General features: G+C 52.1%; 1 protein-coding gene across 1 annotated transcript; it reads left to right on the top strand.

Annotated features, from left to right (window-relative positions):
* Positions 1–2986: 2986 nt before the first annotated feature.
* Positions 2987–5438, top strand: LOC103713810 (amino acid permease 3-like). The gene is made up of 6 exons (XM_088709889.2): positions 2987–3483; positions 3566–3799; positions 3908–4001; positions 4102–4316; positions 4421–4560; positions 4666–5438. Exons 1-6 carry the CDS (start codon positions 3345–3347, stop codon positions 5320–5322), a joined length of 1479 nt encoding a protein of 492 aa, XP_088566015.2. The 5' UTR covers positions 2987–3344; the 3' UTR covers positions 5323–5438.
* The last annotated feature ends 11237 nt before the right edge of the window (positions 5439–16675 follow it).

Below are 16675 nucleotides of genomic sequence, written 5' to 3'. Positions count from 1 at the left end.
TTTTCTCTGTTAAACATGCGACTTTGGCTAGCTTTTGACAAAGATATAGACCCTAAGGGGAAAAATTAAAGATATAATTTATTGGATTACATTTTAAATACAATGATATTTTTGTTGTCTGTAAAGAAACTGGAAATGTAATTGAAAGATTAATGGAGAAAGTCCCCATAAATAAGTTATGGCATGTAGGAAAAGCTGCATACATTAAAGCACATGACACTAATTAAGATATGCATAAGAAACTAACGTGGATAAAGGTGCCGAGATGTAGGGTAATCTTACTGTTCTTAACAAGAATAAACTAAAAGTGTAATAATCCATGACCACATTTAAAATGACTAGCTGGAAAGTATTATTTAGATTTTTTGATCTTATATAAGTATCCAAATTCTATTCAGCGAATAATTGGTCTAGGACTAACATACACCCGCACAGTTCTCACAAAAAGCCGCACAACGTGCGGAGCTCGGCAACTGCATGAGCTTTCTTATTTCTATTATTTTATACTTAATCCACAGCCTCACCTCATCCCCCATATAAACCAAGCAACAGCACCAGCTTCCATTCCGAAAGAAGAGTCTCCTAGTGTAAAATAGAATAAGGCTTAATAGCTCAAATTCTATTGCGACGCAGGACCAAATATATACAGCAGCTGTACAAGGCCTGTTATAAATGAGCTGCAGATTTTAAGAGTTAAAAAAAAACATAGGAAAGGAAATATTAAAATGTGTACAGAATGAATCTTGATAGATTTTTGGTGCGGGGAGATCTAACTATGTGCTCTGTGTGCTAATAAATTAAGACAGATCTTTGGTGCCAGAGGAATTTGGCTATATATTTTTGACTGTCCTCGGTCTACTCTAGCGCCTAACTCTGCTTCTTTTTCCCCACATTCTTTTCCCTCTCCTCCTTCAATTCCACTTCCAGAGCATGTAACAACCAAAACCTCACCCAAAAAGGCTAACTAGAAAGAATTTTTTTGGGCTCTTTAGTCTTGTTTAAGTATCCAAGATTTTCTTAAAGAATAATCGATGTAGAACTAAATACACGTCTGCACCACATCCTTGTCAAGCTAAAAGTTCAAATTTTATTCATTAACCATTATTTGCATTGCATTTTCCTTTAATTCCATTCAAGCCCTTACATTTTCGTCAGGCTAAGAGTTCAAATTCATTCAAATCTAATTACAAGCACCACGATCGGCCCGTGGTCGGCCTTCATGAACCCGTGCTGTAGTGTCCTCTAGTCCACAGAGACTATAATCCGAGTTCGCTATAATACTATTTGTAACAATTCAGGATCTCATCCAAAATAACTAGCCGAAAGGTATTATTTAGGCTCCCAAGATCTTCTCAACGAATAATTGATATCAGATTAAATATACGTCTCTCATAGAACTGAACAGCTGCAGCAACATCAATAGAAGGAGTAGACAAAGATTACAAAGAAGATACTGGTAGTCTCAACAGTGGAGAATGCAAAAGGTAAGCAGGGAGGCAAATATATCTTCTCAGAATCTTCCCAGTTCCCTCCTGCTGCTCTCTTTTAGTTTCTACCTTCCACTTTGCTGGTTTCAAGCTTTCCTGATTGGCCCGGAAGCAAGAAGTTTTGATACGAAGAGATCCTGGGTTGAAAGACAGAAGAGCGAGAGGCCAAGTTGGTGTTGCTATCCTGTGAGGCTCTCCAGATAGAGGAACACTGGAGAAAAAGATGAGATTAGAATTATGGAAACAAAAGCGGTAGTGGAAGGCTTGGAGGGGCCGTTCCCACTCGTTGACCCAAGTCTAGTGGGATAGTACATACGTGTCACAATGTAACTTCTATCATTTTAACTTCCCTCGGCTGTATGTAGTCCAAGGCCCCTTTGGGGGAGCTTTTAGAAGGCCAAAAAGCACTTCCGGCCAAAAAGCACTTTCTGTTCCTCTAAAAGTACTTTTAGATAAAAAATGATGTTTGGTAAAATTTTTGGAAAGCCGTTTCAACTTTTGCAGGAAGCTGAAAACAGCTTTTGGGAAGAAGCTCCAATTTAGAACTTTCCGAAAATGTTGTTTTCAGCTTTGTCGTGAAACTATTTTTTGGATCAAAATACCTCTATTTAAATCTCACTTTTTTTCTCAAAACCCTCATCTCACCTCTTCCTCTCTCACCCATCCTCTCCCTCTCCCTCTCTATCTTCTTCTTCCTCTCAACGCCACCGCCTCTGTTCCTTTTTCTTCTTCTTTTTTTTTTACTTTTTTTTCTTTGTTTTGGGAGCTCGTGGTTGCTCACGGTGGCAGCCACCATGCCGGCCACCACCCATGGCCGGCGACCCTTCTATATTTCAATGAAATAAAATAAAATAATAAATAAATAAATAAATAAATAAAATAAAAAAAATAATGAGTGAGTGGCAAATAATCTGATTTAAATAAATAAATAAATAAAAATATTAATAATTATTTAACCAATTTTATCACCTAGCTAGAAAATTTGTTAGAGAGATAAATAGTCATTAGAATGATGAAAAATTAATTTACACTAATAATTATAATATTTTATATATTTATTATTGTATTATACTATAAATATAATATTATATTACATTATATCATAATACATTTATACGTTATGTTAAATAATTTAATATTATATTAAATTATTATTCTATAACACATAATGTTATAGTACTATATTATAATAATATTATATTACATTACATTAATATTATATTATATTATATATTTATGTATTAATACGTATTATATTTTATTATGCATTGTTGTATAATACTGGTAATATTTTTATGGTCATTTTGTCACACAAAAGTACTTTCTAATTTTGTTTACCAAATACATGTTAAAGTGTCACAGCACTTTAGAAATGTAGTTACCAAACAGCAAACAGCTTTTTATAAATGCTCTGCTTCAAACAGCTATATTTCCAAAAACTCTACTACTAACAACTTTCCTAAACAGGGCCTAAGACCCCAAGCCCCACCCCTTTCTTTGCCCTCTGCTCTCTTCCAAAATTTAGTCGGCAGTTTTGTTGGACTGATTGGTGTTTTGGCTGGGATTTATATTATATATTTATATATACTGTGACCATATTCTTATTTCCGTGGTGCACCTTCCAATTCCAAGCTCCCTTTTTCTGGAACTGTGTGAACCTTGGGTGCCGCGTTAGGTGGCCGGGAGTGCTATTTAGTGAGGGGCAGAGAGCAGAGGCTACTCCGTGTCCCGGAGTTTTACTTCCTCTCTCGCTCGCTCACTCGCTGTCTTTAATTTGCTCAGCCTCCATTCTGAATTCCAAGCGTAGAGGGGTCTCACTTGTCCACTCTGCGTGTCTCTGTGTGGTTGGGGAATAAGATGGGTGAGAACGGTGCAACCAAGTACCACCAGCAAGCAGGGATCCCTCCAATGGAGGTCTCCATAGAGCTGGGACACCAGAAGCAGCTCCAGGGAGGCTCCAAGTGCTACGACGACGACGGCCGACTCAAGAGAACTGGTTAAAATCCAAACTCTGCTCCACTGTTGCGCTCTGAATCGAGAATTCTTCGTGTTTCTGAATCAAAGGTGGGATTTTTCAGGGACTTTGTGGACGGCAAGTGCGCATATTATCACGGCGGTGATTGGATCCGGCGTTCTGTCGCTGGCCTGGGCTATCGCGCAGCTCGGATGGGTGGCTGGCCCTGCTGTCATGTTCCTCTTCTCCTTTGTTATCTTCTACACTTCTACTCTTCTCGCTGACTGCTATCGCTCCGGCGATCCCATCACCGGCAAGCGCAACTACACCTACATGGACGCCGTTCATGCCTACCTTGGTTTGTTCTCGTCCTCTCTTACCAAATTACATCACAAAGATGAATTTTTTATGCTAGCTTTTGACTTAAAAACCACCTTCTTTTACTCAACAAATTTCAAATGAGCAGGAGGTCTCAAAGTCAAGATGTGTGGATATATCCAGTATGCAAACCTCTTTGGAGTCGCCATTGGATACACCATCGCCGCTTCCATTAGCATGATGTAAGTGGAATGGAAGAAAGAGCGTTTCTTATTCTTCTTTTCTTCTCGGAAAGATGGAACCTCCGATATTCTAAACGGTTGTTTTGGTTTTGAGGAACAGGGCAATCCGGAGGTCCAACTGCTTCCATGAGAAAGGCCACAAGAGCCCCTGTCACGTATCCAGCAATCCTTATATGATTGCATTTGGCGTGTTGGAGATCATCTTCTCCCAGATTCCTGACTTCGATCAGATTTGGTGGCTTTCCATCGTTGCCGCTGTCATGTCCTTCACCTACTCTTCCATTGGCCTCATTCTTGGCATCGTTCAAACCATTGGTAAACCATGCAAGCGAACAAAGTACTTCTATCACATTATTTTTTTGTTCCTCCATTGCCCACATCCTAATCTCTCTGTTCTCCTCTGCTCTATACTCAAACAGGGAACAAACGTTTCAAAGGCAGTCTCACCGGGATCAGCATCGGTGCCGTCACCGAAACCCAAAAGATCTGGCGTACCCTCCAAGCCTTAGGCGACATTGCCTTCGCCTACTCCTTCTCCATCATCCTCATCGAAATCCAGGTAAACAACTCAAAGCCAATCAAACAGTAGCTTTTTACCGTGTTCTAAACTCTGTCTCGCCTATCATGTTACTGAAACACCGCTTTTGATGCGGCTCTCCTTCAGGACACAGTAAAGGCGCCGCCACCATCGGAGGCGAAGGTGATGAAGAAGGCCGCAGTGCTGAGCATAGCGGTGACGACGTTCTTCTACATGCTCTGCGGCTGCATGGGCTATGCCGCATTCGGCGACGAGGCCCCCGGCAACCTCCTCACGGGCTTTGGCTTCTACAACCCCTTCTGGCTCCTCGACATCGCCAACGCCGCCATCGTCATCCACCTCGTCGGCGCCTACCAGGTCTTCTGCCAGCCCCTCTTCGCCTTCATCGAAAAATGGGCGCTTCAAACCTGGCCCAAGTCCACCTTCATCACCAAGGAGATCAGGATCCCCCTCACCTCCACCAGATCCTACAACCTCAACCTCTTCCGCCTCGTCTGGCGCTCCGCCTTCGTCGTCCTCACCACCGTCATCTCCATGCTCCTCCCCTTCTTCAACGACGTCGTCGGCCTCCTCGGCGCGCTCGGCTTCTGGCCTCTCACCGTCTACTTTCCAGTAGAGATGTACATAGCCCAAAAGGAGGTCCCTAGGTGGAGCACCAGGTGGGTGTGCCTCCAAATGCTCAGCATCGCCTGCCTCATAGTCTCCATCGCCGCCGCCGCCGGGTCCATCGCCGGAGTTGTCACCGACCTCAAAGTCTACAGGCCGTTCAAGACCAGCTACTAAGCCCAAGGCTGCCACCTCTTACACTCGTTTACTATTATTGGTATTTACTGCTGCTTTTGTTGTTGCTTGTAACAAGGAACTGATGAATGGAAACAGACGTTGATTCCCGACCAAAATCACCAAACTTGACTTCCTTGGAATGGGGTTGGAATTTGGGGTAAAAGGTCGTTGCTTTCGTGGGGAAATTGATGGGGGGGGTGTACGAGGGTTGGTGGCCGGTTGGGCTCGCCCACGGTGGTTGCTATCAAATGGGGGCTTTAAAGGAAAGATGGAGGTGGGAAGAGGGCGAGTTGGGTCACGGGATTTTGGGTGGTGGTCGGTCCACATCGCCGGAGGGCCAGCCGCTTGGGTGCAATTGGGTAAGCTTTAGCTGGGATTGGGTCCGGGACTCTAGGTTGGATACGGGGAGAATCTTGGTTATCTTATCCTGGGAGTACTAGATACTCGTAATCTTTACTTTTTGAAGGGGATTGGGTGGAGGGATGTGTTGATGCTGTCAAGGCTACAGTCTCGTTATGAGTTGCTGGGACCATGGAGGTTTGTGCTCATGGAGGGTATTTACGGTTGTTTTGACCCTTGGAGCCCGTATTTGTAAATGGTTTACCGAGTGGGCTAAGGTTTAGGTTCCAAACTTGCCATCGGGGCTGATCATGAGCCAGACTTCTATAGAAAATATCAAATTTTAGGTAGGCCCGGCTTATCATCTGACTAGAATGAATATAAATTATACTGACACAAGTATATATATGTTTGCGATGGACGGAACTGGTGCACTAGTTTGAGTGTTTAACAATTCTTTAGAAACCTATTTATTAATCAAAATACCACTGGCCAATCGTTATTCCAAAAAATTATAGCTAAACAACAAATTGCACTTCTATAGCTTGTTAACCAAAATAATGAGCAATAGATCTCTCTTTTCTTCCAACAACTGATTTGATTGCCGAACAACTCATAATATTCATGTCAATCTATCATTTCTCTCGGTGTCGGGATAGACTCCTAAAACATTTTTTCTTGAATCTTTACAAAATAAAATTATTGATTAATTAAAATTAATTTTTTTTAAAATTATAATTTTAAAATAAAAATAGTAAATTATCTTTAATTTAAAATTTTCAGCGATACTTTGCATGTGCATTGTAACTAGTTAATGAAGAAAGGAGAGTGCATGGGAAAGCCTCACAACCTGATGCAAAATCTCGCAGCATTAAGCTGACAGAGATGCATTTTAGGCAAAAACATGTTATGAACATTTATTTTGACAATAATGGTGGGTTATAACTCTAATAATTTAGATACTTTCTAAAATGGAAAATAGAACTCCCAAATAGATGCGTGCTCATTGACATGCAAACTCATTTGTATTTATTGTCTGCCATCCATCACTATCATGCAAGAAAAAAAAAATCAAGTAAAATTATGTTAGTACATGAATGGGCTTGATGTGACTCGCAGCAAGTGTATCATGTGAACGTACTTCATTTTAAGGCTAGAGATATGGTCGCCATCGACCAGCCTTTGAGCATAACCTATACTACGCTGTTTTGGCTCTCAAATATTGCATAATTTTTAAACTAAGACTATCTAATAAATTCATGTGTAATCTCTTTTATTAATAGATTCAGAATTATCGTAAGTTTAACCCATGCAGCACCTCTTTCATTCATTTGACAATCTTACCTATTTAATCTTGTGACATTTTTGTCATATTTGGCTCCTACTGGTGAGGGATCCATCAATACTCCGAATCTTCGGCAATTTCAGTATCCTTAATGAGGAGTGTATAACACTAATAAAAATTGTGACGCATGCTTATTGTTACGGGGGAAATAAGCCGCCATGCCCCACGTGACCGGCACGCGCGCCCAGGAAGACTACGGCTGCCCTTTGATCCAGCAATCCGACCCCGAGTCGGACATCCTCGGCTCCGCAGCCCGACCCCGAGTCGGCTGCCCTTTGATCCAGCGCTCCGACCCCGAGTCGGACGTCCTCGGCTCCGCAGCCCGACCCCGAGTCGGCTGCCCTTTGATCCAGCAATCCGACCCCGAGTCGGATATCCTCGGCTCCGCAGCCCGACCCCGAGTCGGCTGCCCTTTGATCCAGCGCTCCGACCCCGAGTCGGACGTCCTCGGCTCCGCAGCCCGACCCCGAGTCGGCTGCCCTTTGATCCAGCAATCCGACCCCGAGTCGGATATCCTCGGCTCCGCAGCCCGACCCCGAGTCGGCTGCCCCTTGATCCAGCGCTCCGACCCCGAGTCGGAGATCTCTTGATAACGACAGGCTATTCCCCAGAGGCACGCCGCGGCCTCCTGCTCCACTACTCCCTGCAACGGCTGTATCCGATGCTGCTCCACGATCTCCTGCATCAGCCGTACAAAGCGGAGCCCCACTATGCCCTGACGTGGCCGTACCCGGTGCTGCTCCACGACGCCCTGTAACGGCCATGTCAGTGGCCACACCATCGTGCCCCACGATAACGAACCCCCCTGAGAGACCCCCCAGCCAGGTATATATGCGGCTGGGGGGAGAAAGGGGGGGGTGAGCAATATCTCCCAGAGCACTCTCTTACTTGCGATTATCACCTCTCCTCCTCCTCCAATCTCCTCTGACTTGACCGTCGGAGGGCCATCACCACCCTGGTGGTGGTGCAAGGCTTGTTTGCAGGTCTCTTGGCGGAAGGTGGAGCGCAACCAACACCAACCAAGACAACTCAGACGGAACCCCGTTCACACCGCAGTGCCAATCGTTCTCGGTTTGGACCACCAGCAACAGTTGGCGCTAGAGGAAGGGCCGAATCTTAGAACGATCGTAATGGCACGGCGAGGTGGTCGTGGAGCTTCCAATGCTTCCGGTCGCGGAGCCTCTCGCGCCTCCGGCCGAGAGGCTGCTGCGTCCCCAACGCACTCTCAGCAGCACTCCACCGCCCCTTCTCTCATTCAGACGGTCGAAGCTGCTCAGTTCGACCAGCTAGCCCAGCAGGTTCGCACCCTCACGGAGGCAGTGCAGAATCTGCAGGGTGTGATCTCTCGGGTGCCGCAACGGGCTCAGGAGCCGCTGCCCCCCGAGCACTCGCCTCTTCCTCACAACCCGCGCTCCTTCCTCTCCCATGGAGAGGAGCGCCGGCGCGAGGAGGATTCTCGAGTGCGGTCCATTCTGCCAGGACCTTCTCATCGGAGCTGTGCGGGGTACGAGAGGCGGACCCGGGCGCGTTCTCAGACACCCCAGTCCTCGAGGGGCCCGCACTCCAGTCGGTCCCCCTCGCGCCGCTCCTTGTCCCCCACCCACCGGTCGCGTTCCCTGGACCGGCGGGTGGACGATCTCCACAGACAACTCCAGGTCCTGAAGGGCCACTCCAAAGATCCCTTCGCTGACTTGGAGATCTCCTCCCAGCCGGCGCTTGCCTCGAGGATCCTGCGGACCCCGAACCCGCCGGGGTTCAAAATGCCGGCGATCGAACCCTACGACGGGGCGGCGGACCCGCGGGACCACGTGGAGAGTTTCAGGACTCTTATGCTCCTCCATGGAGCATCGGATCCGCTCCTCTGCAAGGCCTTCCCGGCGACCCTCCGTGGCCCGGCAAGGGCATGGTTCGCCGGCCTGGAGGCTAACTCCATCCAGTCCTTCGACCAGTTCACCCGCTTCTTCATCAGTCATTTCGCCGTCAGTAGCAGGCGGCGACTGGTCTCCGACTCCCTCTTTGATGTCCGGCAAAACGAGGGAGAAAGCCTGCGGGATTATCTCACCCGCTTCAACAAGGCTACACTGGAGGTCCGGAACTTGAGCCAGGAAGTGGCTCTCTCAGCCCTGAAGCGTGGCTTCCGGAAGGGCAGACTCACCTTCTCCCTGGACAAACGCCTGCCGCGGAGCTTCCCGGAGCTGTTATCTCGGGCAAACCAGTATGCAGACGCCGAGGAGGCAGCCTCCCACCGGAACAAGGAGGCCGCCGAGGCCCCTCTAAAGCCCGGGAAGAAAAGGCGAAAAGAGGCACCCCAGAGGAGGAGCCCGACGCCTCAACGCCGGCGCAGAAGCCCGTCACCAGCAAGGAACCACGGCGCCACACGCCCTCGTTCTCCGCACCGACGCTTCAACCGGTACACCCCACTCCTGGCCCCCCGGGCCCAGATCCTCATGGAGGTCAAGGGGCGGGAGGACCTCCCGGTCCCGAGGCAGATGAAGAAGATCCCTGGGAGGAGGCCTTCTCGGGCGTACTGTGAGTACCACCGAGACCACGGCCACGATACCGAAGACTGCTTCCAGCTTCGGGACGAGATCGAGGCTCTCATTCGCCGAGGGCGTCTCGGTCGATATGTAAACGACCGACGTCCCCCGGCAGACCCGCGTCCGGCCGACCCGGCCCCTCAGGAGCCTCGGGAGCAGAATCGACCCGTTGCGGGAGTGATCCACACCATCACTGGGGGCTGCTCTCGGCCCGTGAGGAACGCAGGGGGCTCGGCGGAAGCATCAGGAGTGGCCGTCGCGAAGAGGCAGCGGGTCGGAAATGTAATCGCTTTTTGTGATGAAGATGTAAAGGGGGTTCAGACTCCCCACGATGACGCCATGGTGATCTCTCTCACTATGGCGAACTATGATGTAAGGCGTGTTCTTGTGGATAGTGGAAGCTCAGCTGATATTTTGTATTACGAGGCCTTCCAAAAGATGAGCTTGTCCCGACAATTGTTGCACAAAACATCCACCCCCCTCATAGGATTCACTGGAGACGCTATCTCGGCCGAAGGTGTCATTGAGCTGCCTGTGACTGCGGGCGTTGCACCCGCAGAAGCCACGGTGCGACTCGGGTTCTTGGTCGTCCGTGTCCCCTCGGCCTACAACGCTATCCTCGGACGACCCGGACTGAACGCCCTTCGCGCGGTGGTTTCTACCTACCATTTGCTCATGCGGTTCCCCACGGTGGCCGGGATTGGAGAGGTCCGAGGTGACCAACCAACCGCACGGCAGTGTTTCCTAGCAACTCTCAAAGGGAAGAAGCCCATGGAGGCCCTAAGCGTCGAGTCCCTTGACGCCAGAGACGAAGTGGCCTTGCGGCACGGGGAGCCGGCCGAGGGCGTAATCGAAGTTCCCCTCGAAGAAGGCCGCCCGGACCGCACGGTCCGGGTCGGTGCCAACCTCGACTTGGAAGCTCGGCTCCGGTTAGTGGAATTCCTCCGAGCCAATGCTGATGTGTTTGCCTGGTCGGCGGCCGATGTACCTGGGATCGACCCGGAGGTCATTTCTCACGCCCTCAACGTCGACCCGACCCACCGACCAGTAAAGCAAAAGAAGAGACACTGTGCCCCGGATCGGATCCGGGTGGTCGACCAGGAGGTAGACAAACTCTTGGAGGCAGGTTTCATAAGGGAAGTGAGCTACCCCGAGTGGCTGGCAAACGTCGTACTTGTCCGGAAGGCGAGCGGGAAGTGGAGGATGTGCGTCGACTACACCGACCTGAACAAGGCGTGCCCCAAGGATAGCTTTCCGCTTCCGCGAATAGACCAACTGGTCGACGCGACTTCCGGATATCAGCTGCTGTCTTTCATGGACGCCTTCTCCGGCTACAACCAAATAATGATGGCTCCACAGGACGAGGAGAAAACGGCCTTCATAACAGACAGGGGGCTGTACTGTTACAAGGTAATGCCCTTCGGTCTGAAGAACGCTGGCGCTACTTACCAGCGCCTCGTCAATAAAATCTTCAAGGAGCAGATCGGCCGGAACATGGAGGTATACGTGGACGATATGCTGGTAAAGAGCCGCCATGCGGATCAGCACATTGCGGATCTGGAGGAGACCTTCGCCACCTTGCGGAAGTTTCGTATGAAGCTAAACCCAGCGAAGTGCGCCTTTGGTGCTTCGGCCGGGAGGTTCCTCGGCTTCATTGTCAACCAGCGGGGGATCGAGGCCAACCCGGACAAAATCAAGGCCATCCAAGATATGTCCCCTCCGACCAAAGTGAAGGAGGTTCAGGAGCTCGCTGGGAGGGTCGCCGCGCTCGGACGATTTGTGGCAAAATCGGCCGAACGCTGCCAACCGTTCTTCAAGGTGTTGAAGCGCCCGAAAGACTTCCTCTGGACGGCTGAATGTCAAGTGGCGTTCGACCAGCTCAAGGAGTACATGGCGTCTCCTCCCCTGCTGTCCAAGCCGCAAGAGGGGGAGATGCTCTACCTTTACCTGGCGGTCTCCCCAACCGCAGTCAGCGCAGTACTGGTTCGGGAAGAGGCAAAACTTCAGAAGCCCGTGTACTACACCAGCCGAGTCCTCCGGGATGCCGAGACGCGGTACACGAAGGCTGAAAAGATCGCCTTCGCGTTGCTGACTGCGACCAGGAGGCTTCGCCCCTATTTCCAGGCTCATTCTGTCACCCTTTTGACCGATCAACCACTGCGGCAGATCCTCAGCAATCCTGAGAATGCGGGACGGCTGGTGAAGTGGGCAGTAGAACTTGGTGAGTTCGACATCCGCTACCGGCCCCGGCCCGCTATCAAGGCCCAGGTGCTCGCGGACTTTCTCGCTGAGTGCACTGTGCAGGAGGCGGAACCTAGGCCGCCGGAAACACCCAGCCTCGATCTCCCGATCTGGACGCTCCACATTGACGGGTCGTCGAACCCTGAAGGTGGAGGGGCTGGGCTGGTCCTTACCAATCCCGATGGAGTGATAGCCGAGTATGCCTTGAGGTTCGGATTTCCAGTGACCAACAATGAGGCGGAGTACGAGGCCCTAGTCACGGGACTCAAACTCGCTAAGGAGCTCGGCATCCGGCGTCTGAAGGTCTTCACCGACTCCCAGCTGGTGGTCGGGCAGGTTTGAGGGGAGTTCGAGGCACGGAGCCCGACCATGCAGAGCTACGTCCGGAAGGTGCAAGCACTCATTCCCGACCTCGGCAGTATTGACATTCAGCAGGTCCCAAGGAGCGAAAATGCTAGGGCCGACAGGTTGTCCCGCTTGGTGGGCGCTGAGGCACACAACTTGTCAAGGGCGATATACCTGGAGACCCTAGATGCCCCGAGCATCGGCGAGGCTGAAGCGGTAATGGCAATTGATCCGGAACCATCTTGGATGGACCCGCTGGTAGCTTACCTCGCCGAAGGGATCCTCCCCGAAGATGAAGATCAAGCTCGGCGACTTGTTATGAAGTCCGCCCACTACGTACTCTACGAAGGGAGGCTGTATCGGACCTCGTTCACCGCCCCCCTCTTAAGGTGCCTCCGCCCTTCGGAAGCGGCTTACGCCCTCAGCGAAGTCCACGAAGGCATCTGCGGATCGCACCTGGGGGCTAGGTCCCTGGCACATAAGATCATGAGGCAAGGCTACTATTGGCCGACCTTATTGGAAGACTCAAAGGATCACGTACGGAAATGCGACGCCTGCCAGCGCCACGCCAACATCCAGAGAGTCCCCTCTGTTCCCTTGGCGCCAATCACCGCCCCCTGGCCCTTTGCACAGTGGGGAATGGATATCCTCGGACCATTCCCCATCGCTTCGGCCCAGCGGAAATTTTTGATTGTCGCCATCGACTACTTCACCAAGTGGGTGGAGGCAGAGCCACTGGCCACCATCACGGAGGCGCAAGTCCGGAAGTTCGTAAAGAAGAACATCATTGTCCGATTTGGGGTACCTCGGGTCCTCATCTCGGATAACGGTCGACAGTTTGATAACAAGCATTTCCGAGACTTCTGCGAGGAGTTCGGGATCGAACATCGGTTCACGTCCGTGTCGCATCCCCAAACCAACGGCGAGGCCGAGGTCACAAATCGGACAATCCTCCAAGGTATCAAAGCGCGGATCGGACGGACGGGGCAAGCTTGGGTCGAGGAACTCGAGAATGTCCTTTGGGCGTATCGGACCACGCATCGGACTCCTACCGGGGAGACGCCTTTCAGCCTAACCTATGGCACGGAAGCCGTTGTCCCCGTAGAGCTCGGACTTCCCTCACCTCGGGTAGCCGCACACTGACCCGAGGCCAACTCGGAGCAACTCCGAGGGAACCTGGATCTCTTGGAAGAAGCAAGGGAAATGGCGCAGGTTCGGATGGCAATGTATCAGCGGAGGGTGGCCCGATATTACAACTCCAAAGTCCGACCGAAGCTTTTCAGAATTGGAGATCTGGTGCTGAGGCGAGCTAAGGCATCTCAACCTACGGAAGGTGGGAAGCTAGCGCCGAATTGGGAAGGCCCGTATAAAGTTCGTTGGGTAAACCGACCTGGCTCCTACCAGTTGGAAGCCCTAGATGGCCGAGAAATTCCAAGGGGCTGGAATTCCGCTAACCTGCGGATGTATTACCAGTAGAACAACAAGGCCAGAAAGACAATTTGAAAAGGTGCAACACTTTTCATTTCAATAATTTCTGGTTACAATGGCGTGCTCGTGTGATTACAAGAAATTCCCAGAGGAGAATTAGGGAGTAAAGAAAGCAAAGAAGAGGTGGAGAATCCGTGGAGCTGAGGACCGAGGATCCCAAACCCTCAACCCAAAGCAGCTGCAATCCCACCGGAAGTGGGTGCTTCTAACCGGAGGCGCCATCCAGCACCTCACCAAAAAGACGAGGAGCCGCCGCAGAAGAAGCTCCCGCTGCCCCCAGGGGAACGCCGCCTCCAAAGGATATTCCCATCCTCCCCAGTGGTAGGAAAGAGAAGGAATTCGAGGGGGAAGAGCATATGGAGGCGCGGTCCCGGACTGAGCGTCTGGTGCAGAGCTCAATCGGGAGGCTGAACTTCAAGGAGGGGAGATGTGATCCCGGATGAAACGCCTAGAGCGGAGTTCCGCCGGGAAGACCCTCCTTGTTGATCCCAGATGAAACGGCTAGTTGGCTGAAGTCGCAAGGGGAGCGCCTCCCCTTTCCTTCAACAGGAGTCTCTCAGTCATATGCCAAGGAGGAGGTCCGCGATCCATGGCAACCTGAACAGCTCCGGCTTGGCAAACTCCATCGTACCTGCACCTGTATTTATAGCCAAACTGCGGCCCTCTGGTCGTTCCGATGCGGGTGGCTCCAATAAATGCAGGCGCATTGAAACCGGAGCCGTTCCGGCTCCCGAGGCGTATCTCCCCGCGATTTCCTAAGCGTCATTCTCCTTAAACCGCATTCTTTGTGCAGGACAATCCGGGTGTCATGTACCCCTAGGTCCACATATCTCCGCTCGCGCCCAGGCCGTATCCTCCTCGAAGAACCCGCGTATCGCGGCCGCTCAACTAACACTCCTCGCAAGCAGCAGCTGGCGATCCGATTTCCCAGGTAACGCATTAATTAGCGTTTAATGCCCTTCTCGTGTTCCCCCAGGCAACGCTTAGAGAAAAGGAGAAACATGATCGCGGCTGGCCACGGAGAAACCCCGTCGGGCAGCGAGCGACAAGCGCACGACCAGCGAGCGGAATTTCCCGAGGCTCGGCCCTCGGATGCCTGGCTAGCCCGATGATCATCCCGGGAGCAGACTAGCCGGAAGCCCCGACCGGTCGCCTCGGCTTGCGCCAGCCTTGGCCGACCAACGAGTGGAATGTCCCGAGGCTCGGCCCTCGGATGCCTGGCTAGCCCGATGATCATCCCGGGAGCAGACTAGCCGGAAGCCCCGACCGGTCGCCTCGGCTTGCGCCAGCCTTGGCCGACCAACGAGTGGAATGTCCCGAGGCTCGACCCTCGGATGCCAGGCTAACCCGACGATCATCCCGAGAGCAGACTAGCCTGAAGCCCCGACCGGTCGCCTCGGCTTGCGCCAGCCTTGGCCGACCAACGAGCGGAATGTCCCGAGGCTCGGCCCTCGGATGCCAGGCTAACCCGACGATCATCCCGGGAGCAGACTAGCCTGAAGCCCCGACCGGTCGCCTCGGCTTGCGCCAGCCTTGGCCGACCAACGAGCGGAATGTCCCGAGGCTCGGCCCTCGGACGCCAGGCTAACCCGACGATCATCCCGGGAGCAGACTAGCCTGAAGCCCCGACCGGTCGCCTCGGCTCGCGCCAGCCTTGGCCGACCAACGAGTGGAATTTCCTGAGGCTTGACAACCCTCGGATGCCAGGCTAACCCGACGATCATCCCGGGAGCAGACTAGCCTGAAGCCCCGACCGGTCGCCTCGGCTTGCGCCAGCCTTGGCCGACCAACGAGCAGAATTTCCTGAGGCTTGACGGCCCTCGGATGCCTGGCTAGCCCGATGATCATCCCGGGAGCAGACTAGCCGGAAGCCCCGACCGGTCGCCTCGGCTTGCGCCAGCCTTGGCCGACCAACGAGTGGAAGGTCCCGAGGCTCGGCCCTCGGATGCCAGGCTAACCCGATGACCATCCCGGGAGCAGACTAGCCTGAAGCCCCGACCAGTTGCCTCGGCATGCGCCAGCCTTGGTCGACCAACGAGTGGAATTTCCTGAGGCCTAACCCTCGGATGCCCGGCTTAGCGCCGGAAGAATTTCCTGAGGCCTAACCCTCGGATGCCTGGCTTAGCGCCGGAAGAATTTCCTGAGGCCTAACCCTCGGATGCCTGGCTTAGCGCCGGAAGAATTTCCTGAGGCCTAACCCTCGGATGCCTGGCTTAGCGCCGGAAGAATTTCCTGAGGCCTAACCCTCGGATGCCTGGCTTAGCGCCGGAAGAGTTTCCTGAGGCCTAACCCTCGGATGCCTGGCTTAGCGCCGGAAGAATTTCCTGAGGCCTAACCCTCGGATGCCTGGCTTAGCGCCGGAAGAATTTCCTGAGGCCTAACCCTCGGATGCCTGGCTTAGCGCCGGAAGAGTTTCCTGAGGCCTAACCCTCGGATGCCTGGCTTAGCGCCGGAAGAATTTCCTGGGGCCTAACCCTCGGATGCCTGGCTTAGCGCCGGAAGAATTTCCTGAGGCCTAACCCTCGGATGCCTGGCTTAGCGCCGGAAGAATTTCCTGAGGCCTAACCCTCGGATGCCTGGCTTAGCGCCGGAAGAATTTCCCGAGGCCTAACCCTCGGATGCCTGGCTTAGCGCCGGAAGAATTTCCGAGGCCCAACCCTCGGATGCCTGGCTTAGCCCCTCGGATGCCTGGCTTAGCGCCGGAAGAGTTTCCTGAGGCCTAACCCTCGGATGCCTGGCCTAGCGCCGGAAGAATTTCGGGAGCCAGGAGTCAGCAAGACGCTACCGAGAGTTAAAAGAAAAAGAAGGACGAAGGCGAGATGAAGAAACATTCAACTTGCATTAATTTTCATTGTTTCAGGGCCGAGGCCCATACAATTTGGCAAAACGCCGGTATACAAAAAAAAGAAGACAACGAAAGGTACAAGAGGTCAGCTTGGAGGAACTCCCGGCTCGGGAACGTCGGGCTCGTCCGCAGGAGGTAGGAAAGCAGCAGGAGAACCAACAGGCAATGGCGCCGGAGAGGAGTCGAGAAGGGAGATCTCGCTCAGGTCAACTT

The sequence above is a fragment of the Phoenix dactylifera genome, chromosome 13, assembly GCF_051530095.1.
Source record: "Phoenix dactylifera cultivar Ajwa chromosome 13, Ajwa_hap1_PhDact_Kaust_v1.1, whole genome shotgun sequence".
NCBI lineage: Eukaryota > Viridiplantae > Streptophyta > Magnoliopsida > Arecales > Arecaceae > Phoenix > Phoenix dactylifera.
The sequence above is the reverse complement of the archived record's forward strand: the minus strand, read 5'-3'. Positions and strand labels throughout refer to the sequence as shown.

Bases quoted from the DNA above. Each gene is read 5' to 3' on its own strand.
- LOC103713810 (XM_088709889.2), top strand. From the start codon at position 3,345: ATGGGTGAGAACGGTGCAACCAAGTACCACCAGCAAGCAGGGATCCCT. The intron at 4,002-4,101 runs GTAAGTGGAATG...TTTGAGGAACAG, and splicing joins GCCGCTTCCATTAGCATGAT to GGCAATCCGGAGGTCCAACT. The intron at 4,317-4,420 runs GTAAACCATGCA...ATACTCAAACAG, and splicing joins TGGCATCGTTCAAACCATTG to GGAACAAACGTTTCAAAGGC.